The 21,169-nt window shown below is 38.4% G+C and overlaps 1 protein-coding gene across 1 annotated transcript in view; it reads right to left on the bottom strand.

The window, feature by feature from the left end:
- Positions 1-372: 372 nt before the first annotated feature.
- The window catches only part of NTRK2 (neurotrophic tyrosine kinase, receptor, type 2), a gene marked incomplete at both ends in the record, with an annotated part of 33,898 nt that continues 13,101 nt past the window's right edge, over positions 373-21,169 (bottom strand). Inside the window, 4 exons of the mRNA XM_009581385.1 lie at positions 373-405; positions 5,279-5,578; positions 7,121-7,253; positions 10,232-10,368. Coding sequence (XP_009579680.1) covers positions 373-405; positions 5,279-5,578; positions 7,121-7,253; positions 10,232-10,368 — 603 coding nt within the window. The remainder of the gene's footprint in view (positions 406-5,278; positions 5,579-7,120; positions 7,254-10,231; positions 10,369-21,169) is intronic.

Genomic DNA, 21,169 nt, shown 5'->3' with positions numbered 1-21,169 from the left:
TAAGTTATGTAAGGAGAAATCATGAACTCTCTTTCCTCCAAGAAATGCCTCCAAAAGGTTCACAAAATCTCATGCCTGTGAGCTACATCAGACAGCTGTCATCCTACAGGATCAACTGCAACCATTCGCAGCAGTGGATTTATGCTTCTCCTAATGTGAATTAAAAGCAGCAGAGTAAGTAAACCGTCATATTGCCTTCATTTATCATAAATAATATAAGGCAAGAGAAGGACCAAAAATACAAAGTACCTTTTAGAATTGCTATAATATGTGCCATTTCAATTTAACTGAGCCTGACATTCAATCTTTTAATGGTTTCAGTTCCTTCATTTCTATCATTAAAAGAAAAGAAAAAGGAAATTGAATATATACCATAAACGTCTGGATCCACAATTGGGCCACTACCTGTACATGGAGAAGAGAAAAAAAAAAAAGAAAAAGCCTTGGTAAATAGATTTCAAATGCTGGAAGAATAAGAGTTTCTTTACGAATTTTTTTAAGAGTTGACATGTTATTTGCAATAGCAATGATCAGTACCTACACATGAACATATTGCAGTATCTATTTATCAGATTACATTCACAACCATTTTAGAGCTATCCCAAAAGTTAGTATTTTGCTTCATGTGAAACAGCTAAGGCACAGGGCACTAGCCCTGGCAAAAGCAGGCGTATTTCCCAACTGGGCAAAATTCTGCTTTCCGCTGTTAATGTGTATCTGGAATAAGTGCAACAATAACTATTCCTGTTGAAAAATCAATGGTAAAAATCTCCCTGGCCTTAAGTGGAAGCAGACTTCAGTGAGCATTAACAATCACTGACTTTTACCTGGTCAAAAGATTTTGCTATTAAATCACCATGAGAGCAAACCGGTTTAGCTGTGAGCTGGCAAATTAAGGGCTAGAGGTAGCAATGACGAAGGCAGCACCATTTCATTCGCTCTGTAAAAGGATGCTTCCAAGAAGCCAGTTGCACAGCTGATACACAGACAGAACTCTTACCAAAAGAGTCAAATGTCTCGGAAGCCAGCCTTGACACAAGCAAATGGATACCCGTCTAGTCTACACTTTTCTAAATTCTACTAGTTCCAGTTTGCAGCTTTTTCTAATTACTGCACATATGTAAAGCTGAGCACATATGTGAGTATAGTGCACAGAACGCCCACTGAAATTAGTGTACTATTAGACTATTCACGCTTTGAAAGATACTTGTGTTGTATTTCAACATACCCGTTCATTCTGGTCTATAATGTATTTATAGCATAGCTTATGTAGTAGGCTCCTAATCATCTCTTCCATACCTTTACTCTTTCTTTTTGTTGGTTTGGAAATAAAATTAACAGATAGTCAAAATCTCTAAAGATGAATCAAACTTTAAAAAGCATAATTCTGTTTATAGTACTATATAGTAAATCCATAGCAGTGGCTTGACACAGGCCTAAAGCCACTATGAAGTATGACCAGAACACCATTGTTTCTGCTTAGGTCAACAGTGTGAGAATCTGTGCTGAAAATACTAAACAGAGTTGCAACCTATTTGCAGAATGGCAGCAGATAATTAGGTTTATTTCTTAATGCATTTGAAGATATTCTAGTATCCAGAGATACAGGTTAATAGACCCCATGAGAACTGTCATGTCAATCTGCAGAAATAAATAACAAGTGAAGAAAGCGTGTACTATCTGTCCTCAAGCAACTTCTGACGGGGGTTTTCTGTCCATAAAAGTCCATGGGTTCTGTTTCACCAGTATAAAACATCCACCTGCTGAAAGACAGTATTTCTAATTTACCTTCTGTAATATGAAGGGAAAAAAAGCAACAAAAAAATTCCCTGGCCTTCATTCCTGAGTTAACATTTTTGTTACTGTTTACTGGAATTGGGATAAAGTAATCTGATTAGTTTAACCTCAAACTCCTGCCAGGGATACAAACTAGGAAGTCATCAACCCCATTCAAATATCTTTTATATAATTAAATACTTCACTTCAAATAAAGTTGCAAAAATCAAAGTGCTGGACGAAACCCAGATTTCTATTTAGTATTCCCTACATAAAAACTTATCTACTCAATCATCAAAACACAAGTTGAAGCTATTTTAACATTAAACTTCACCACAGTAATTCTGCATGTTTACACACAAGTATTTTTAAGGCAAACACAGAACAGCATTGTTGTTTTGGTCCCTGTTAGAAAAGGTTGTTGTGTAAATAAACTATTAAGAGACTTATCCTATTCACTCACCTTTACAAGCTACATCAACTACACTTGGTTTGCTTGCTTCTTTCTTTATAAAATTGACATTTTCAAAATAAAGCAGCAGCAAAAGACTCAATCCAAAAAAATACTTCTGCAAAACAGCCCCATGTTGTTATGCCGCACAAGCAAGATGCTACTTCTAAAGCGTATTTAACATAGTCTTTTACTTTGACAAGATACTATGTGACTTGGATTCCTTCAGCTGAATTTGAGAGTAGAGAGCTGGTAGATGAATAAGCTTAATTAAAAATACTTATTATTTGTAAAAATCTCTCCCACATTCATTAGCTGTTTTGGATGAACCATGAGAACAGGTTCCAGAATAAAACATGAACATTTCTTGCTTATTGTTGGCTGCAGTGTAGTCTCAAATAATCAAGTCAAGAACTTAGCAGATTAAAGCTAGTTAAAAATCTATCTAATAGAATATGAAATTTATTCTTCCAAGCCTTCGTATTTAAAACAAAGTCTTAATTTACAACATTAACTGTGTTATCATTAACTCAATCCAAATCCCACTGTGGTACATGCTTTCCTCTCCTTTATGCCTGCATCCTCAGACCAGTGAAAAATGTTCTGCAAGTAGCATGCTAGAGGTTGAGAGCATCTTAGCACAAATCATGACTTCATCATCTTTGATGCAACTTTGAAAGTGGAGTATTACACTGTTGATGAAAGAACATGCTTCAGACTAAGTTGTATTTAATTTGGATAGACGTATGGATTAGAGGTGAGGGGTTTTTTTTAATTTTCTTTTGTTTTTACCTTCAGAGCATTTGCCCGTAAGTGATGCAATAACCAGAGACTCAGTTTAAAGCTCAGTGAGTATACCCCACCCCATGAAACATCAGGGCTGCTATTTAATTCGGTCATGAAGGCATGGAAATGAACATAATACCAGGGCGTAGGCCTTAATCTTTATGCTTCACTGTACAATATGTGGGCCAAAAGAAGAAACTACACAGTAACGATAGCACTGAAAAAGCCTTTTAAGGGTTTGAAAAAGCCTGACAGTGCTTTAAATAGTAATAGTTTAAAACAAAAATTGTAATACAATGCACAGAGGATTCTAGTTTTTTAACATTTGCTTTTATGCCAGCTTCAGTGGAGGAGACAACAATGTTGTGACGTTTTCTAAAGCTCAGTGCCATGATTCTTATAGGAAAAAGCCCCACAAACAAAAACAATATTGAGGACGCTAAGTAGATAAGCAATTTCCCCTGTTGTTAATTTTTAAGACTGGTTTGGTGCCATCCACTATGCTTGAACTGATTTCTAATGCAGTTACATCCTGTCTATACATAGCCTACACATAGTCCAGTTTCCTCTATACTCTTTTTGTAATGCTTAATCCACCACAGAGCTTGGGAAATGCCTAAAGAACACAGCACAGATTATCTTGGGAGACTTATATTCCTTATGAGTATACAGAGGATGAAACAAACAAATAATGCTGTCTTTCTAATTTGGAGGATACTTACAGTTCTATTTACTGATTTAAAAGGCCACAACTGGGAAATTTTCAATGTACAGGGGAGAAACATAAAGGAAAAATAGAATAGTAAAAGGGATTTGGATCAAAGACAAAAAATGATAAATTCACCTAAATGTATTAGAGGAACTGTTATTTTGTTAAGAAAATGAAGCCAGGGTGTAATAATCAGGGTGTAAAAGAACTTCCATTGTACACAGAACACATAGGTGGTGAACTGCTTTACTGAACTGTTATAATGCAGTATTAGAGGATGCCAGTAGCTGAAATTGTGGCATGTTTCTGTAATGAGTCTATTTAAGGAAGAACTCCAGAGAAAAAAGAAGAGAGGAGCACTAAGGACAGCAGGAGTAAATAAAGCCTGGTTGTATCAGCTCTTCGCCTTCTCCTTCTAAGGGTGGGAAAGCAAAAAACCTGCCATTCCCTACAGCAGACTGAGCTGATGGGGCAAAATGTTAAATACAGACCATATTTTTACTGCCTGTAGCCTGCAATGTAGGAAAGAGAATTTAAATATTCACTTTTTTTTCTGCCAGATAACATTAGCACTGCACATTGCTGTTTCAAAAAAGAAGGCAGCTATTTATATTCCATGGCTAAAAAGCCAAAGGTACACACATGCTCATATTTTCAGATATGACTGTGCAATTATTTGCGCAAAGACATGCCTTTATTTCCACTCCAGCTGTGCAAGGCCCAGTTTTTTCCACATACAGCAATATGTTTACATGTATGCCGTCTTACTCTTACAGTCACTTCACATATGGTTTTGAAGACATGGGAAAAGATCAAACCATGGTAAACATCAATCACGTACAGCAGTCCCTGCAGTTCAATGAGTTAGTCTACCTTGAGCCTGCTCACATAACATTTAGAAGGGCTTAGGCGGAGCCTTTAGAGCAACTGAAGATGCATATATTTAACAGCAACCATATTGAGCATGGATATTGCTAGGCTTGTAAGTGCCCAACCTCCACTGAAATGAATGGGATTTGGACATCGAAATGCCCGTGAGGACCTAAGACCTTGTCCACCTTGCCTCTGGGTTACTTGTTTTCTCTCCAGCTCCCTCTTGTGTCCTAAAAAACATATTATCATCAACTCACGGGATTGCACTATTGATTTTGCAACAAGGTACTAGATGCTACATAGGCATCCCCCATGTCCTTGGATACACTGCCTAGTTGCATTCCTATGCAGTGCAGAAAGCTTACAGAGGTCACCCAGTGCTTTCCAAGATCAGAACTGAGGCTTGAGAAAACACTTCAGAAACAGCAACTTTTTACTAGCCTCAGCTGGCACTGAGGATGGTAACCCAAAGGGAAGATTTACAGAGCACTAGCATGGCCTCCCTTGAGAAGCAATAAACAAGAAAAACATTATTTTACAACTGATCTTGAAGACATTCATTCGGGGCGGGGGGGAGGAAGCATATGAGAAGCTTCCTCCAAAAGAGTTAAATTGGCCAGGAACACTGTCTCCACAGTCTCATCAATCTGCAATTCCTAACATAAAAAAAAAATTATACTCACCATCTCCAGGCACTGACATGAAATGAGCATCAACCCGTTTTTCATCCTCTCCGTATTCATTCTTTGCCAGTAAGGTATAAGCACCATTATTCAGGTGGGTAGGATTGTCCAGCTGAAGGCAGCCATGGTATTCACTTTGATTGATAACATGTATTTTAGTACAGATGTATTCAGACTCATTCAGTATAGCCCCTTCATAGAACCACTGCAATGTGGGCTTAGGGTTCCCTTTCACAGTGAATGGAATACACCAGTGGTGATCCGGGGTTGGAGATTCAATAAACGTGATATTTGGTGCAACTATATTGGAAAAAAGAGTGCAGAACATCAGAACATTCTGAACATGTCTTTCCTCCCTTCCCTCCCTCCCCACAAAGTTATCAGGGAAGTATTTTTCATTCGTCAGTACAACAGTATGTTATTAGTAGGAATGATACCTATTTGGAGGATACTTACACAGGAACCCACCTGCTCTGCCTAGGGTACTATGCTCACAACTGAAATGAAGCCGTTCTTTAGAAAGAAACAAAACAAACTAGACTGAGCACCTGTTAAATCACTTAAACCCTGTCAGGTGTGGGAAGTTCAGTTACTGGATCACTGAGAAGGGGGAGAGAGACATTTTAGCTTTACTCCGCTGAAAAAATGGTGCAGAGGAGTGGTGAAGGAACACAACAGTATTGAAAATATTTAAAAGTTGGCCAAAAGCAAGTAGCACTGGAAATATATTCAGCCAGGAATCCAAACTTTCAGATTATTTTCTTCACAGAATCAAAGCCAGAACAGATGACTTAATTCCCTGGATTCTTCTGTCAGGGAAAGACAATTTTCTACTATGCATTTGCTCATTCTTTGTTCAAATCTGCTAAATGCTTCAAGTTTACAGACTTGTTCTGTTTCCCTCAGGAGATTATTCCAACACCTTGCCCATTATTTCACTATTGGGAAATTTTGCTTGATATTTATTCTTAACTGCATCCAATTTCATCTAGTTATACTCCCTTCTATCACTTACAACAGTGCCAAGCTCAGAATCTCATTTACACTGTTCAAACATCTCTAGTTTATGTCCCTTCCCATAGCTATTATATACCCGACTTCAACCTACAAACCTACATCTACAGTGATTTGTCTAGTTTACTCTGTCATGAGCACATGCTGACCGAAGTTTGCCATCTACAAAGCGTTCCATTCCCATCTTCAATTAAACAGAGGGTTGCAACTTGTGAAAACATGCTGTCTAGTTCACATAAAATGAGTTCAGGCTGGAGCTTAGATCTAAGAAGCCAGTGCCTCTACTCTACACGTCCCTTCCCCCTTCCTTGGCCCGGATAAGTAAGTATATTATTCAAAGCTATGACAAATAAATTTACATCTGGTAGTACGAATGTTGCAAGTGTGTTATGTTTTGAAGAAAGCAGTTGTTGCTTTAGACAATAAGAACTTAAACATTTCTAGTCTTTTACAATTAATTCTATGAGTCTTTTGATGCATTCACACTTCTTAATTCCTAAGACAGTGTGTATGTACACGCACACCATTACAAACCTTCCCACACTGACAGTGCCATTGAGTATTTTGGGTTTCAGATCTTTACTTACAGATCATTATAACTGGAAGATAAAGCATTTAGAAATACATTTTTTGCAGAACACAGGGCTGAAAAAGATAAATACAACAGCTGCTGGTTGGGCTACTCCCAGCATTAACTGCAGTAGATAGTTCACATGCCTTAAGGATTTTTGTTTCAATAACCTGCGTGCCCAAAAAATATTTATACCCAAAACAGTTGCTGCCAATGCGGTTTGGCCTCAGGAGCTGTACGGAGGCCTGCGTACGTACAGAATACCGTGAGCTCGGCAGAGGCTTGGTCCTCTCCTACAATGTTCTCTGCTACGCAGGAAATCCACAGTCCGCTGTCCATGGATGAAACGTTCTTTATGGTTAGTGAGGCAGGGTTCTTACTTGTGTCACTCTACAAGTGATCAGAAAAACACGTATGTGTCAACCGCAGCATAAAGAACAAGGGAGAGGAAAGGAATCATTGGCCACAGCTGAATGGCATTTTTCATTTTCCCTTCCTTTTAGCTGTATCAGTCCACAATTAATCAAAGCCTTACTTTAGTGTCTTATCCAAACAGACACAAAACACCTACTGAACCAATTGTAACCATCAGTGGCAGTGGATTCAAAGTTCCAAAAATTCTGCTACAAACACTGAACTCAACCATTTTTCTGTCCTTTCACTTTCAGTTTCTGCCTTTTTTTTAAATACTTCTTCCCGTCTACACAAATGTTTTTTTCTCTACCCATACCCTTGGTCATCCCTCTCTTCCACTTCATGACTGACTTCTATGGCCTGTCTCCGCTCCCCTTGAACTTTTTCTTCCCGCGTATATTCTGTTCAATCCCTGCTGTACTCTTCCTTTTGTCTCTTTCCTTTACGCTTATGCTTAACATCTCTTCCCCTGCTGCCTTCTGAGCTCTACTGCACCTTGACAACAATCTGTCTTTTCCCTCCTCCTTAGCGAAACTTCTCTTGAAAACTGCTTCTTCTCATGAAACCTTCCACAAGAAATTACATACCTTCTACTAACTAAGCTGCTGCCCAAATACTGTTTTATGTGTTTAAGCACAGGCTAATTAAAGTAAGAATTATGATTCTTAGAAATCTTGATTCTTATGATTCTTAGAAAGCTCAGTGCCCATTTACAGCCTTAAATGCCGTATTGAATATGCAGCTATGCAACATTGAATAAAGCAAATAGGGCTGAATTACAAAAAAAAAAAAAGCTAGCAAAGCCAGTTGTTAAAGAAAGACTCTTGTTTTCTTAAATCAGGTCCTTCATATGATCTCCAAATAATTACTATTTCCATACTTGAATTTTTCATACAATGTGAGACTATTTTCCTAAAAAGGAAAGGAACCAAAACACATTCAGAAAATAAACAATAATTAGGATCATTTTTTAAAACTACTTTTGAGGTACTTTTCTTAGTGTACATGTACACTTCAGTGCTGCACAGAACACCAACAGATAACACACTGTGTCTGTAAAACCACAGTGACTTTCAGTGGCAGTCAACGGGGACATGCGGGAACGCTCCTGCATACAGTCCTGTGGGACCAGAATTTTGAGATGACACCTTAACTCCACTTAAGTGTCCCTTTGATTTCAGTGTGACATTAGGTAGGTGAGTGGAAAAGCAAACACCCCATTACACATTTCTCTATGTGCAACTCTCAGAGGTGAGCAGTTCTCAAAGCTGGACTGAAAGCAGAGGGGCTCAATCGCAGGCTCAGGGCTGAAATATAGAGCAAGAAAAATCTAACCAACATCAATCGGATTGTACATCAGCACAGAAACTGAGAGCATACAGTTAGCTTTGCAGAACTAGAGTTTAGTTCGAACTTTTGTTAACATCTCTCTTTGTAAAACAGGAAAGAGAGAGAAAACAGGCAAAAGCAGCATAGGAGGTGAAGAAAAGGGAGGCAGAAACTGAGATATGGAAGTGAGAGAAAGGAAACCAAAAACAACACTCACAGAAAAGGGAAGGATAGTTGTGAATGGCAAATGAGGTTTAAAAGGCACTCATTCTTCTGCTACTGAAAAGACTACTGTTCTCCACGGCTAAGGTTGTAGCCTATATTAAGAGCCCCTCTGAAACCTCAAGATGAAGTTATGCCAGGACAGAGTATTTCTGGAAAGCCTGAAGCAAACTGACCATGGCATTTCAAAGATAGGAGGGTTAAAAAATGAGGTGATCTCACTTTTTGAACAGCATCCCACATTTGTTTTGGCTCATAACTCAAAGGAAAAAAAAAAAAGAAAAAGAAAAAGAAAGAGCACAACTTGGCATACGTTCCCCAAACTGTTTTAATTTCTTGTTCTTGATGACGACTGATGCCTTTGGGTAGTTTTACAGATTAGAGAAAATTTTAAAAATAAAACTAGAGCTGAAAGTCAGGCTAGTCAAATTCTATATGGGCCCGATGTAATGATCTCAAGGAAGAAAGTACAAAGATTATCAGACCCCAGAGGTCCTGTCTCTTCCACATTGCAGGAACAGTTTTGGAAGTACACATCCCACACTTCGTACAGACCAGGAAGCTTTAGGCAGTCTGCACCATCATGAATGTAGGAAAGCCAATGCCATAAAATTGTGAATAACAGAGGGTCTTGTCCACTGTGTAAATAATGGCAATTTAAGAGGTCAGTAGCTGCATGTTGAAGATCTGCATATATGCCGCAGATCTTATCAACACTTCCATCAGAAAGAACTTAACCATTCTATCTCTAGTGCACACACACCCTAAAGTAGGGACACAGAATACAAAGATCTCAGAAAACAAAATTCCCCCTGTCTAGATGATTTTATTGAGGAAACATCTTCATATTTCATTTAAAAAACCCTGCCATTCTTTTTAGTAAAACCTTCACTTCAATTTCCAAAGCTTCCTGTTGTTGCTTCTTGTCTGTTGAAGGAAAATTAAACAAGCCACAAAATATTTACAACAAAATTCCAACACACCAAGCTTCTGGTATGAAAATATAATAAAATTAGAGACACAAAGTTTTTTTCATTATTAGGGTAGATTAGATTTATTCTCTGTATGCAGGTATCAGTGATAATAAGAAAGCCCTTGTGTTTCAGTATCCCGATTCACCACATTAGTTCCAAAAATTTACAGTACTCTCATTTACAAGTGAACATCTGAAAACCAAGAGTGCAAATCAGGGTCTCAAGGAGCGAATGTCTGCCATTCTCCAAAAGCACTGCTGCAGTCACCCTGGATTGAAAGTAACTGGAAAATAAATGCAATCCCAACATTAATTTTTTATTTCATCTTTTTAATAAAAAGTTAACTAAAGCTGGACATGAACCTTCATTCCATCCTTCTGCAGGTACCTCCCGTCTCTGATTTGTCACATATTTGAATATGAAACTTACCTCATGGTTTGAAACAAGATTAGTGAGCACCCAGGACACATTAGGGGGTGGCCCGCCAGTAGTATCACAGTACAATGTGATGCTTTTTCCTTCCACCACGGTGATGTTGTAATTGCTTAAGTTTGCTGAGGGCAAGTCTACAATAGAAACAACAACAAAAAAAACCCAGATGCATTTGTATTTGACAGAAATAGACACCACTCAACTCTAAGCAAGTTGTATAAACGCAAGCAAAACCACTGCTAAATCAGATACTCACTGTGGTCAGTTACTATTCAGTCAGGGAGTACAAACAGCATCTTTGGAAACATGTAACTACAGTCTTTAGGCTGCTACATAATATTTTTCTGCGTCTCCTCTGCTTCACATCCTAAGAAAACATTACTTTATGTGGAAATACATTAAGCTAGTTATATGAGGAAATGTTTCAGGTGGGCAAACAGAGGTTACCCTAACTTCAGTTTTTAACTTCAAAATGAAAAAAAAACCCTCCCCTTATTCTTTAAAACAGGAAGTTTAATCTGGCTCTTTGTAACAGCTGCAAAGCAACCTCTGTTTTCCATGAAGTGACATTGTGGTATTCCCACTGCTCTCCACAATGCTAACAGGAAAATCCCATTAGCTCCCAGTATCACGCAAGAGATTGCAGCCCTCCCTTTCACACAGAGACACAGTTCACAGAGAGCAGGGCAAAACCTAGATCTTAAGTACAAAGTGACGGAAACAGAGCACTGAACAGATCAAATCAGAGGACAGAAAAGACAGAAGAGAGGGTTAACAATTGCACAGAGCTGCTGTCCAAGGCACCTCAGCAGACTTAACTACTGCTCTCGGGAACGCAGAAAAGCAGTGAGATGGTACCACTCGCCAGGAAACAAAACCAGATTTTGCAAGAATCAGGACTCCCTCTCCATCTCACAGAGCTATAAATCACTCTGTATCTCATTCTTCAATACCCAAGGCAATGGGAGCTTCCCGAAGAGTAAATATATGCTGAATGCTTACAAAACCAGAAGGAATTATAGACCAACCCTGTTCAAAAATAACGCCAGCAATACCAATAGACTTCAGGCACAGAGGACCTCACATTTCATATTTATTTACATAGCAAGTAATTATGCAACATGCTAGAAATATCATATCTTTCTTAAAAGATACTGTGCCATCATTTGGAGCTGCTACACTCTGTAAAAAGCCTTGGCCTCCTTTATGAAGCATTTCTCATCAACATTCCAGGCAAGTTTTACTTGCAATTTACCATCCCAAATAATCAAGCTTCTCTGCCGTGCTGGATATATATGCATGATTTTGCAATGACTTTTCTTTTTCTGAAACAACAGTACTCTTGTTTTGTTTTGTTTTTTAGTTAAGAGTACAGTAGTTTCATCATGGACTTCCAGGTATAGAGGTTTAGCAGCGACTTTTTTGCTTATGTAAAAATTCCCATACAAACAATTAACCATCAAATCAGTGTGAACACATTCATATGTTTGCTAGAACTTCAATAGAAGCTATACATATTGGAAGTCTCCCTTTAAATTTAATTAGTTCAATAAAAATTAAATGAGAGGAGGGAATACCAAAGAGAAGACAAATAATTTTCCAGGCAATGCTTTCTTGCCTAATAAGATTTGAAGATCAGCACAAGTATACAATAACTGCTTAGGCAATTCTCACAGTGCTTTAAGTAATGCTGTAATATGATTCCCGTTATAGGCATCATGGATTTCTTCTATTATGTTCACTTTATAAATCATATGTTGAAGTTTATTGAGACAGAGCTGGACAGTTTGTACGCTTTGATGCAGTAATCTGTTAGCGAAGGTAGCCATCTGCTCTCGCCTGCTGTGAATTCAAATCTCAGCAGTGTCTGTCAACTAGCTGGGCAGGAAATAAAACTAATCTTAGGGAACATTTGGATATTAATTATACCGGTTAGGGAACAGGGAGAGAAGTAATGAGATCATTTGCTTTATAAAGTTACACTTCCACACCACCTCTGAAAACCATTCCAACTACTCTTGCCAGACCTGAACGTGCAAAGAGATTAAAGCTCCCCACTTTTTCCTGGCCCTAGCACTTGGGACAAGGTCTACATCACAGATTAGCGTTTCACTGTGCAAGCCTGCACAGTCCTACTAACACATCATTTCACATGAAACCTCTCATGTAAGCAAAAATAAAAACAACTTTGGTCCCTTAGAGCCCTCCTTTAATAGTTGTTAAGTTCTGAGACAACTTCTTCCTGCAGTGTGTTTACTTACAGGATAAGCAACTGAAGTTTAATTCCTCTGGTACTGGTTCTGGTTCCCACTCAGAATTAGATCTAGTTCTGTTTATTTGCAAAAGTCTGCACATGTCATGTTGGTGTTATATCTCTGAGAGAAACAGCTACATCATGCTTGTATCCTGCCAGAAGTTTATAAAATAATAGTTCTTATTATTCTATAGATTCCTAAAGTTACACTAAAGAACAGTTGCAAGACCCGGCAGAAAACACTGCAGAAAAAAAGTAGAAGTAGAAGTAGAAGTAGAAGTAGAAGTAGAAGTAGAAGTAGAATAGAATAGAATAGAATAGAATAGAATAATCACATTATTGCGTGTGTTTTCTTTTACTCCCTTTCCCAGTTATAAGAGGTGGGTGGGAAACACATACAAGAATTGCCTTGGGATTCATTTTTTCTGGTTGGATATCCTGAGTTAGTGAACTTTAATTGCAAGGTCATTTTGGCTTTTATTTCCAGTGGCACCCAGACTGCTCCACAGCAGAATACACACTAGTTGAGAAGTGGCTTTGTTTGGAAAAAGAACAGTAGCATAAGACCTTGTGTCTAGAAAATGTGATACACTGGACTTACCAATAAAGCAATGAGACTAAGCAGCAAAACCTGTACTGAAAAATAACTGCATTTAAAAAACCACAATGCACCCTAACAGACCCATATGGTCAGTATAGTGTGAGACCATTTATACTAGCCAGTAGCATTTTGACACCTACACAATTACAGAGATATCCAACCATGCTGCATTTACTTCTGACTTAATTTGGTTAAATACAGTGTTTTAGATGACTATCACTTCTGTTGATACGGATGTACATTTTGAAGGATTTTGTGTACAGTAATTGATACAAGCAATCAGACAACAGGTTCAAATACTTTTGTATACTGCCAGCATAGTAAGTTTAGACTGTAGCATAAGAGCCCTTACAAGATAGACATGACATCATCTTCCCACAAGTCTCATCTTGATATCTGTCAGACAGAGATTACCCTGTGCCCCAAAGCTCGAAACACAATATCTCTTTCAAACTTTGATAGCATTAATTTTTATAATTCTGGATATCAGTAATAACTCTGCTAGTATCTGATTTCTTTTTTAAGTTTGCTATATACTTGGCCTTAATAGCCTTCTGCAGCAATGAGTTTCACAGGCGTACTGTCCAGGCCGTATACAAGAGCCACTCCCTTTTACCAGTTCTGAAATTTGTCTGTGACGTTCGAATTCATTGAGTGCTCTCCTGTTCTGACAGGACAGAGAAAAGAGTTTCTGAATGATCTTCTTAAGACCACTCTGTTTCATTTCATTTTCTCAAGTCCCCTTTCTTTTCAGTAATCTATCCAAAGCTTTTCAATCTCTACAAAAATGGGAGGACAGAACATGCCATTGAGAATTTTAAACTGTAATGTAGAGAGTTACACAGTTCAACAGATAAAAGCATACACTAAAATCCACGTGTTTCATTATGTATGGGTGTATAACAGCTATGTTATTTCACCACGTACAGAATATCTGTTCTCCTATTCAAATTGATAACACTTTATTCCCGGGAATAGGCAGCTCTGGATTAGAATAAGCAGTCACTTCCCTCACCCCAGCACAACTGGACACAACAGAGACAAGGAGGAGGAACTCACTTGCATCAGCTGAGTCTCTCCAAGTATCACCTCATGCTTTAGAAGGAACAAATCCTCCTTTACGTAGAGGGGGGCTATTTACCTTCGCAAACCATCATTAGTGCAAACCGATGGCCCGAGGCCATCAGACAGTGGAACTGTCAAGCATCACTAGGGAATGACTCATATCTTCACTGTGCACAGCTGGGACTTCAGTAATCACAAAACCAAATACTTTGGATGAAATTTTCAAAGTTTACTACAGCATTTGGCTACACAACTGTCAATGGAAACCAATAAAAAGAAAGTGCCTAAATTCCTAAAGAGCTTTCAAAGTCTTCATGGTGCTACTTACTACTTTCTACAGAAAACTTACACTGGCCATGGTAGATCCAGACTGTCACTACATGTCAAAGGAAGGATATGACCTAATTAAGAAATAACTGAGTATTAATACAAACTCAGTAGTCTGTAACTCTACTGTCAGCACCAAGCTAACTGGCTCTAGCCAATACACTACAGCAACTTTTAGAAGAAGGTCTTAACAAGCAGAAAAGAAACCACCATTACACCCAAGATGTTGTTTCACTGGTTAACTATCTTCACAGTTACAAAACTTTTTATAAAATTATTTCCAGATTGACCTTTTCAGCTTCAACTTTCATCTGTCCAGTTCTGGGATTTGTTCAGCTGCTCAAAAACCTTCACCAAAAAATTCTGTCAATATGGTCAATTAGCCTCACTAATACCTAAGAAATGACATGATGAAGAAATTAGCACCTGAGAGAATACCATAAATCCAATATTGCATTCATTTATGCCATCCATTGCATGCTAAGACCCTGATTTTCATCCGCCTGTCAACAAACTCCCAGGAGTATAGCCACAATGCAGCGTCACTAAATGGTTTTCAATGCGGCCCATGACATCTCTTTTTTGCTTGGCACATTTTTGCAGGTCAGCCTGTTCTGTGATAAGAACAAGCAGTTACCAAGAAAAAATTGACAATTTTGTTCCCAAAACTAGCCAACTGCATCTGAATTTTAATAAGGTCATTTTATCCTTACCTGAAATCCTTAATCATCTTTTTAATAAATATATCACACCCAGAATGACTGAATTAATACTGGGCCAGCAACCATCTATCAAACAACCATATAAAGGCAGACTACCAGAACCACTGATTTATAAAATATACCCTGTAATTCTTAAGATACCGTGGCGCAAATCCAGTCTGCTTGCCTCGCATAAGGTTTCAAGGTTCTTGGCTTCCCTGGTTCTGCTTTTTCTCTCTAGGGAGAAAACATACAACTAATTACAGCACTACAGTACAGCTTGGTAACACCCACTACTTGTACTGTCTGGAGCCTGAAAACGGGATGGTTGACAATGCAATTTGTTAAGAACTCTGCACGTGGATCTGAAAATTTCAGAGGTCTTACTGGCTCCAAATAGGTTGTATCAATGCAAGATGTAAGAAAAACAGAGTTTTCTTATAGCGTTCTATTAAAATTCTGCCTTGTTTGAAAATACAGGAATGTTTACAAATTCCAAAGGTCTTTTCCTATGGGCTTTCATGGGTTTAAAAAACAAAGCAAAAAACTTTCTAGTAATTCTAGCTATAAAGCTAGGAGCTGTTGGATATGTGATACACCTCCCATGTTTCACTTAGCAACTGTCTGCAGCCGACAAGCTCTGAGCCAAATTTCAGCCATGAGCTAAGAGGACATGTTTTCACTGAAGCCTGCAGAATGACAGGGCCAAAAATCAGCCTGGCTGCATCTTTAGAGCACTATAAACAGAATACCCCAAAAGTTTACACGGAAAACATGAATTAAAGAAATATAAATCATTGTTTGCATTTCCTGTTGTATCACAATCACAAAATCAAAATGCACAATACATAGAGATAATCGCAGAAATCTCACAGAAGTTATTCCAAGATGACAACCACAACCATATTCAATGAAAATAAAAAAATATCTTAGGCAGATAAAATACAGAATTAGCAGAAATGAGGAACATTTTAAAAAATTATCATCTCTTTTTTTTTTTCTGGAGCCCAAAGATCATTTTCCTCTCCAGCTACAGAGAAGAGAAGCTGGCAACTTCTCATTTCACTGCTCTAACCACCAGGCACTACTCTCCATTTCTCCACTGTAACTTTGCCATCATGCACAACAAAAGTTGAAATTTCCCTTGGATTAAAATGAACAGTAAAAGCACTAATCTGAAAGGTATAAGGGGGAAAGAGGAAAAGGAATCCTGAATTACGATCCTTTTCCCCAGCATACTTCCATACTCTGCCCACTGAGTGTTAATGTAAATTAAAGAAACTGCCCCAGATCAAAACCTCTTCAACTCTTTAGGAGAATATATAGCCGTTGAATAGAGCGCTGAATAACCACTGAATAGAGGTATGCTCGCCATGTGGCACAGCAAATCTTGATGGGTTTTCCCAAATCTTGATTGTTTTCCACAATCACCATGGTATTTTGCACAGGTCTGACAGGGTTAAACTAGAATAGTCTCAAGCACTCTACAGGTTGGTGATGAGGACATTATCCCCAAAGTTGTAGGTTACATTCCTGAACTGAACCTGAATCCAGAGAAGGATGACAAAATCTCCTCCTGTAGCCACTACTTTTTTTTTAATCTAAAAAAAAAAAAAAAAAAAAAAAAAGGAGCAGCTCTTGTTATGCCCTTTTGAAAGGAAAAGCACAAATTCCTACCGTTGGGAGAGACTGATTCCAAACGTAGAGGCTCCTTGCCAAAGCCCTGAGGAGAGTCATTCAGATCAGAGTTTAGGACTTTCCCATGCCTTCAGCATTTCCTAATGAGCATTTCCCAATGAGCATTTCCCATGCCTTCAGCATTTCCTAATTGGAAGGCATATGCACACTGAACAAGCTCATTTCGGACCTCTTCTTGCTAGATGTGTTTGCTGCTTCAGCATACCTTCTTAGAAGTCCAACTCTCATTTTCTTACTGCGCCAGATCTGACACTCACAACACCCACCTCGTTAGTCTATGGAGGAACGTCTTTCTGTTGGGAAGCAGAATGAGTGATGTGGCAGCTCACTGAGCCACGCAAATATTTTAAAATACTGAAAGAAATCTGCCTCCAATCATGACATGCCTGATTGTCACATTCAGCTGGGAACTTTTACAGAAAATAATTAAACAAGTACAGCCTCTACTGGAAGATGATGAGTCTTTAAAGTATGCTTTCCCAGAGTAAATACACCCTTACTTTGCCTTCAAACACCCCATCACTCCCTGCTTAACTGAAACTATCACTAGAAGCAAACTTCTGTAAGTAGAGCCAGCGTGTGCCGCAGCAAAGACCACAAAACTTGCTAACTCATCTTCACGATTACAGCAAGAAACGCAACCTCCACAGAATTGTCATCCCATCCAGGGCTTCAAATGCCATCATGAATGCCATGCAGGCAAAAACCATCAACAGCCAAGCACCAGAAGAAATTCACTTGGACAGTGAGCTGTCTTCTGCAGTCAACCTGTGCAGAAGCTTTGAAGGTTGCTGCTGACATTTCAAACCAGATGAAGGGCTTATGTTTCCCAGGTTTACATCAGCTCCTTAACTTCTGCCCAGGACCTTTCTCTTAAGGTCCCTAGGCCTGACCTGGGTTCTGGTAGGAAGGTGCTGAATAAGAAAGGATCTTGCAGCACCTGAATCATTTAATTGACCTCATCCCCAGTATTAATATCAACAGTTTGTCTGCAAGAATTTTCAGATTATGTGTTTCTATAGAGGCTATCAACCTTATCAACACTTCCCTTGCTAGCAGTCTCCTGAAGGTACCCAGCCATGTTTTCTCTCGAATTCCCTGAACGGCTGAGGAAATTAAATTACATCTGGAGAAATTGTTCTTAACTGGTATTTAAGCTTCAGTTTATCCACAACAACTTTCAAAAGAAAACCAAATACGTTCAGTGCAGTTGGGCTGAACACAGCAGCCACAAGCTTAACAGATGAACCAAGAGCTAAACAGCCTTTGTAAGGCAAGTTAATGAGGCCTAAACTAGCTTAAGCAAATCTCTAACAAATAGCTTCTTATTCACTAAGTGCATGTAATGCAGTTGCAATTCCCGTATCTTTATCTGGGGAATTTCATGTGTGTCCAGGAAATACTGAAAATAATGCCGACCTGTCAAATATTGCAACGTGATAAACATGATCATGAAACAGGAACATTTTCAGAGAACTACATAAACGAGTAAAACGCTGGGTTTCACTCTTCATACCAACTATACCGTATACCAAGTATATGGCTGAAAGGGTGCCTTCATGAAATGTCTCCACTTTTAAAGTGAAAAAAGTACTTTCTTTAGACTTCAGAATACAGCTATCTAGTCATCAGTCTTCATCTAGTTACATCGTAAGAGCAAAGTAAGAATACCGCCAGCCAACAGTCAGATAGCTGTTTTCCCTCAGTAGATCAGTACTGCACACTTACACAGATGCGTCAAGTCAAGCATTCAGAGTACCTCTGCAAACCTGCACAATGCACTGAGTTCAGGAACAATACTTGAGTGATCAAGACACATTTCTTTCCCTTGGGCAGTGCCTTACTTCCTTCTATTTCTAACCTGCTTTGTATTATAAACCTGCTTCATTCAAGTTAAAGCAGAAATCGAATCAGAATTGTAAAACAAAATTCTGCCTTTTTTTAAGAATATGAGACAGTCATATACATCACATACACTCAACTATCATCATTCACAAGCCCTGATTTACATATCATATGTCTAGACATCTGTATGAAAGTTACTCGCTGCTTCATGAACAGACAAAAATGTGCATGCTTACAAGGGAGTTATGTCTTTGTCTTTGAAAATGAGATTCCTGTTGCCTCTTCAACCATCCATAAATTATTGGTTGTTTTCACTTAAAAGCTGGAATAATGAACATTGTTTTAATTGGAAAATTCTAACTCAACTTTGGAGCAACGGTGAAACCCCATTACTGTCAAAACTCTCATAAAAAACTTTTTTTCATGCAGCCCATGATCACAGATAAGAATTAAAACTCTTACAGAGAAAATAAGAACAGTTTGCCACCATACATCATGCATAACATCTACTTTTTGAGCCAAAATAAACAACACAGCCTAGACAGCCCATGAATATTCTGAAAGGTAAACATGGAGAATGTTTAAGACTTTTTTTAAACTCACTTCATTCTGCCCGTAATGTTCTCCTTCTGATAGTCTTATCTGTGAAGTCTGGCTGATAATGGAAAAAAATGTCAACACCCACTGGATTATGCCTTTGCTTGTGGTTTTAGACTGCTTGGACTGTGACTGCCTAAGATCTAATGCTTATTTTATTGACTCACTAATAAGACAAATCTTTTCTGTAAATTCAAAGAAATAAATGCGTCAATCCTTCAGTTTGCCTTTCCCCCTCCCTAGAATTTATAACCACCTGCCTCCAGTCTGATATTACCATTTACTCATTCACCTTTAGGACAAAAATCTATCACCAGAAATAGGCTGAAATGAAGCCACATCCAGTCCAGCCCATTTGTAGTCATCTGAACAATTGCCTCTAAAAATTCATGGCTTTCCCAACCGAGCAAGAAATGGGCAACCTGTCTCTTTAGATTGTAATTCTACATTACAATGATTTCTAAAATTTTGTCAGTCATACCCAAGAAGCAGCACTAAGAGCAACACCACAGTACTTCATGCGCAAGGGAAGAGACAGACAAAAAATGTTAGCATTCATAAAATCACATAGTTCTCAGATCAGACAACATTTCCACCGACTGGCTGCATATGTAAACAAACAGCCAGCCTGAACAGCCAGTTTGTTATATGTACAACAAATTAGTACATGAAACTAATTTACCACTTTGTCCAGCAGACTTTAGCTAGCATGCATGACCAATGACAAGAAAGGAAACATCTGCAGAAACAATATACAATAAATAAGCATACAAAGTTGGGACAGTAAGCAAAACTGAAAGCCAGATCAAGCACCAGCATATATAAAACAATCTGATTAACAAAATTGGCCAGATAAGGCAAAATGCCATTACCAGCTTGAGATCCAGAACAACAAAAAATCTAGATGGGACTGCAGAGACAGCTGTAGAAGCCAGGCCCCTCCCAAAAATACCACAAGAAAAAACAGACTTCTTTCGGTATCAATGAGTTCAATGAGAGCAGCTGAGTAATGGAATGCCTACCAGAGGGAGCAACTAACACCATAATAACCAGTCCCAAAGACATGGTCTTGCCTCCTTGGCATTCAGTGAGCTCCAGGTGATCTGCAGACTGACGGACTTTTGAGTGACCTTACCCCAGGCATAAGACATGCCTCGCTTCCTAGGACTTAACAAAACAGGAGCAATTGCCACCAGAGTTTACAGAAGTAGTAATAAGAATGAAGTATTTACTTATTTAGTTCTCTTTCTTGATTTTCTAATGCTATTTATCAGGTAGAAAAAAAAAAAAGGATGGCCTAGGTGGTGATGCTGTCCATGTTGTACAGACAACCAGCAAATGCTGTGAAAATGGCAAAACTAAACACCACCGTTCCTCAATACAGAAGGCTCTACTAATACTACTGTCGTGGATGCAACTTAAAAACATTTGACATAGTAATTAACTGTGAATTTAAAATTTAAAAGAATCTGACAATTTTCATCATACATAAATACATTTCAAATGCAGTTCAAAAAATAATTCAGCAAGCATCGTAACAATTGATGACATTTTTAATATTGCAGCTGGAAAGGATCTTCTAGATAGTGAGCATACCTGACTTTAAACCTCAAGAAAAGAAATCTCAAGGCTGATGGCATCTAAATTGCAACCAGCTTTTAATCAGCACATTAATGAACACTTCCACCATATAAATAATAAGTAAAGTACCACAGAACTTAGCTAATTTTCACATCAATTATCTACAAACCAAAGCCTTATGATCAAGAAAAACCACAGTGGCCTCTTCCAACTTCCCAGCAAGAGATTTATTAACAGCACACAGTAGCGAATCGTCCTATTACCAA

This window comes from Fulmarus glacialis, unplaced genomic scaffold, assembly GCF_000690835.1.
Source record: "Fulmarus glacialis isolate BGI_N327 unplaced genomic scaffold, ASM69083v1 scaffold47257, whole genome shotgun sequence".
NCBI classification, from domain to species: Eukaryota; Metazoa; Chordata; class Aves; order Procellariiformes; family Procellariidae; genus Fulmarus; species Fulmarus glacialis.
This window is presented reverse-complemented; position numbering and strand designations above follow the sequence as displayed.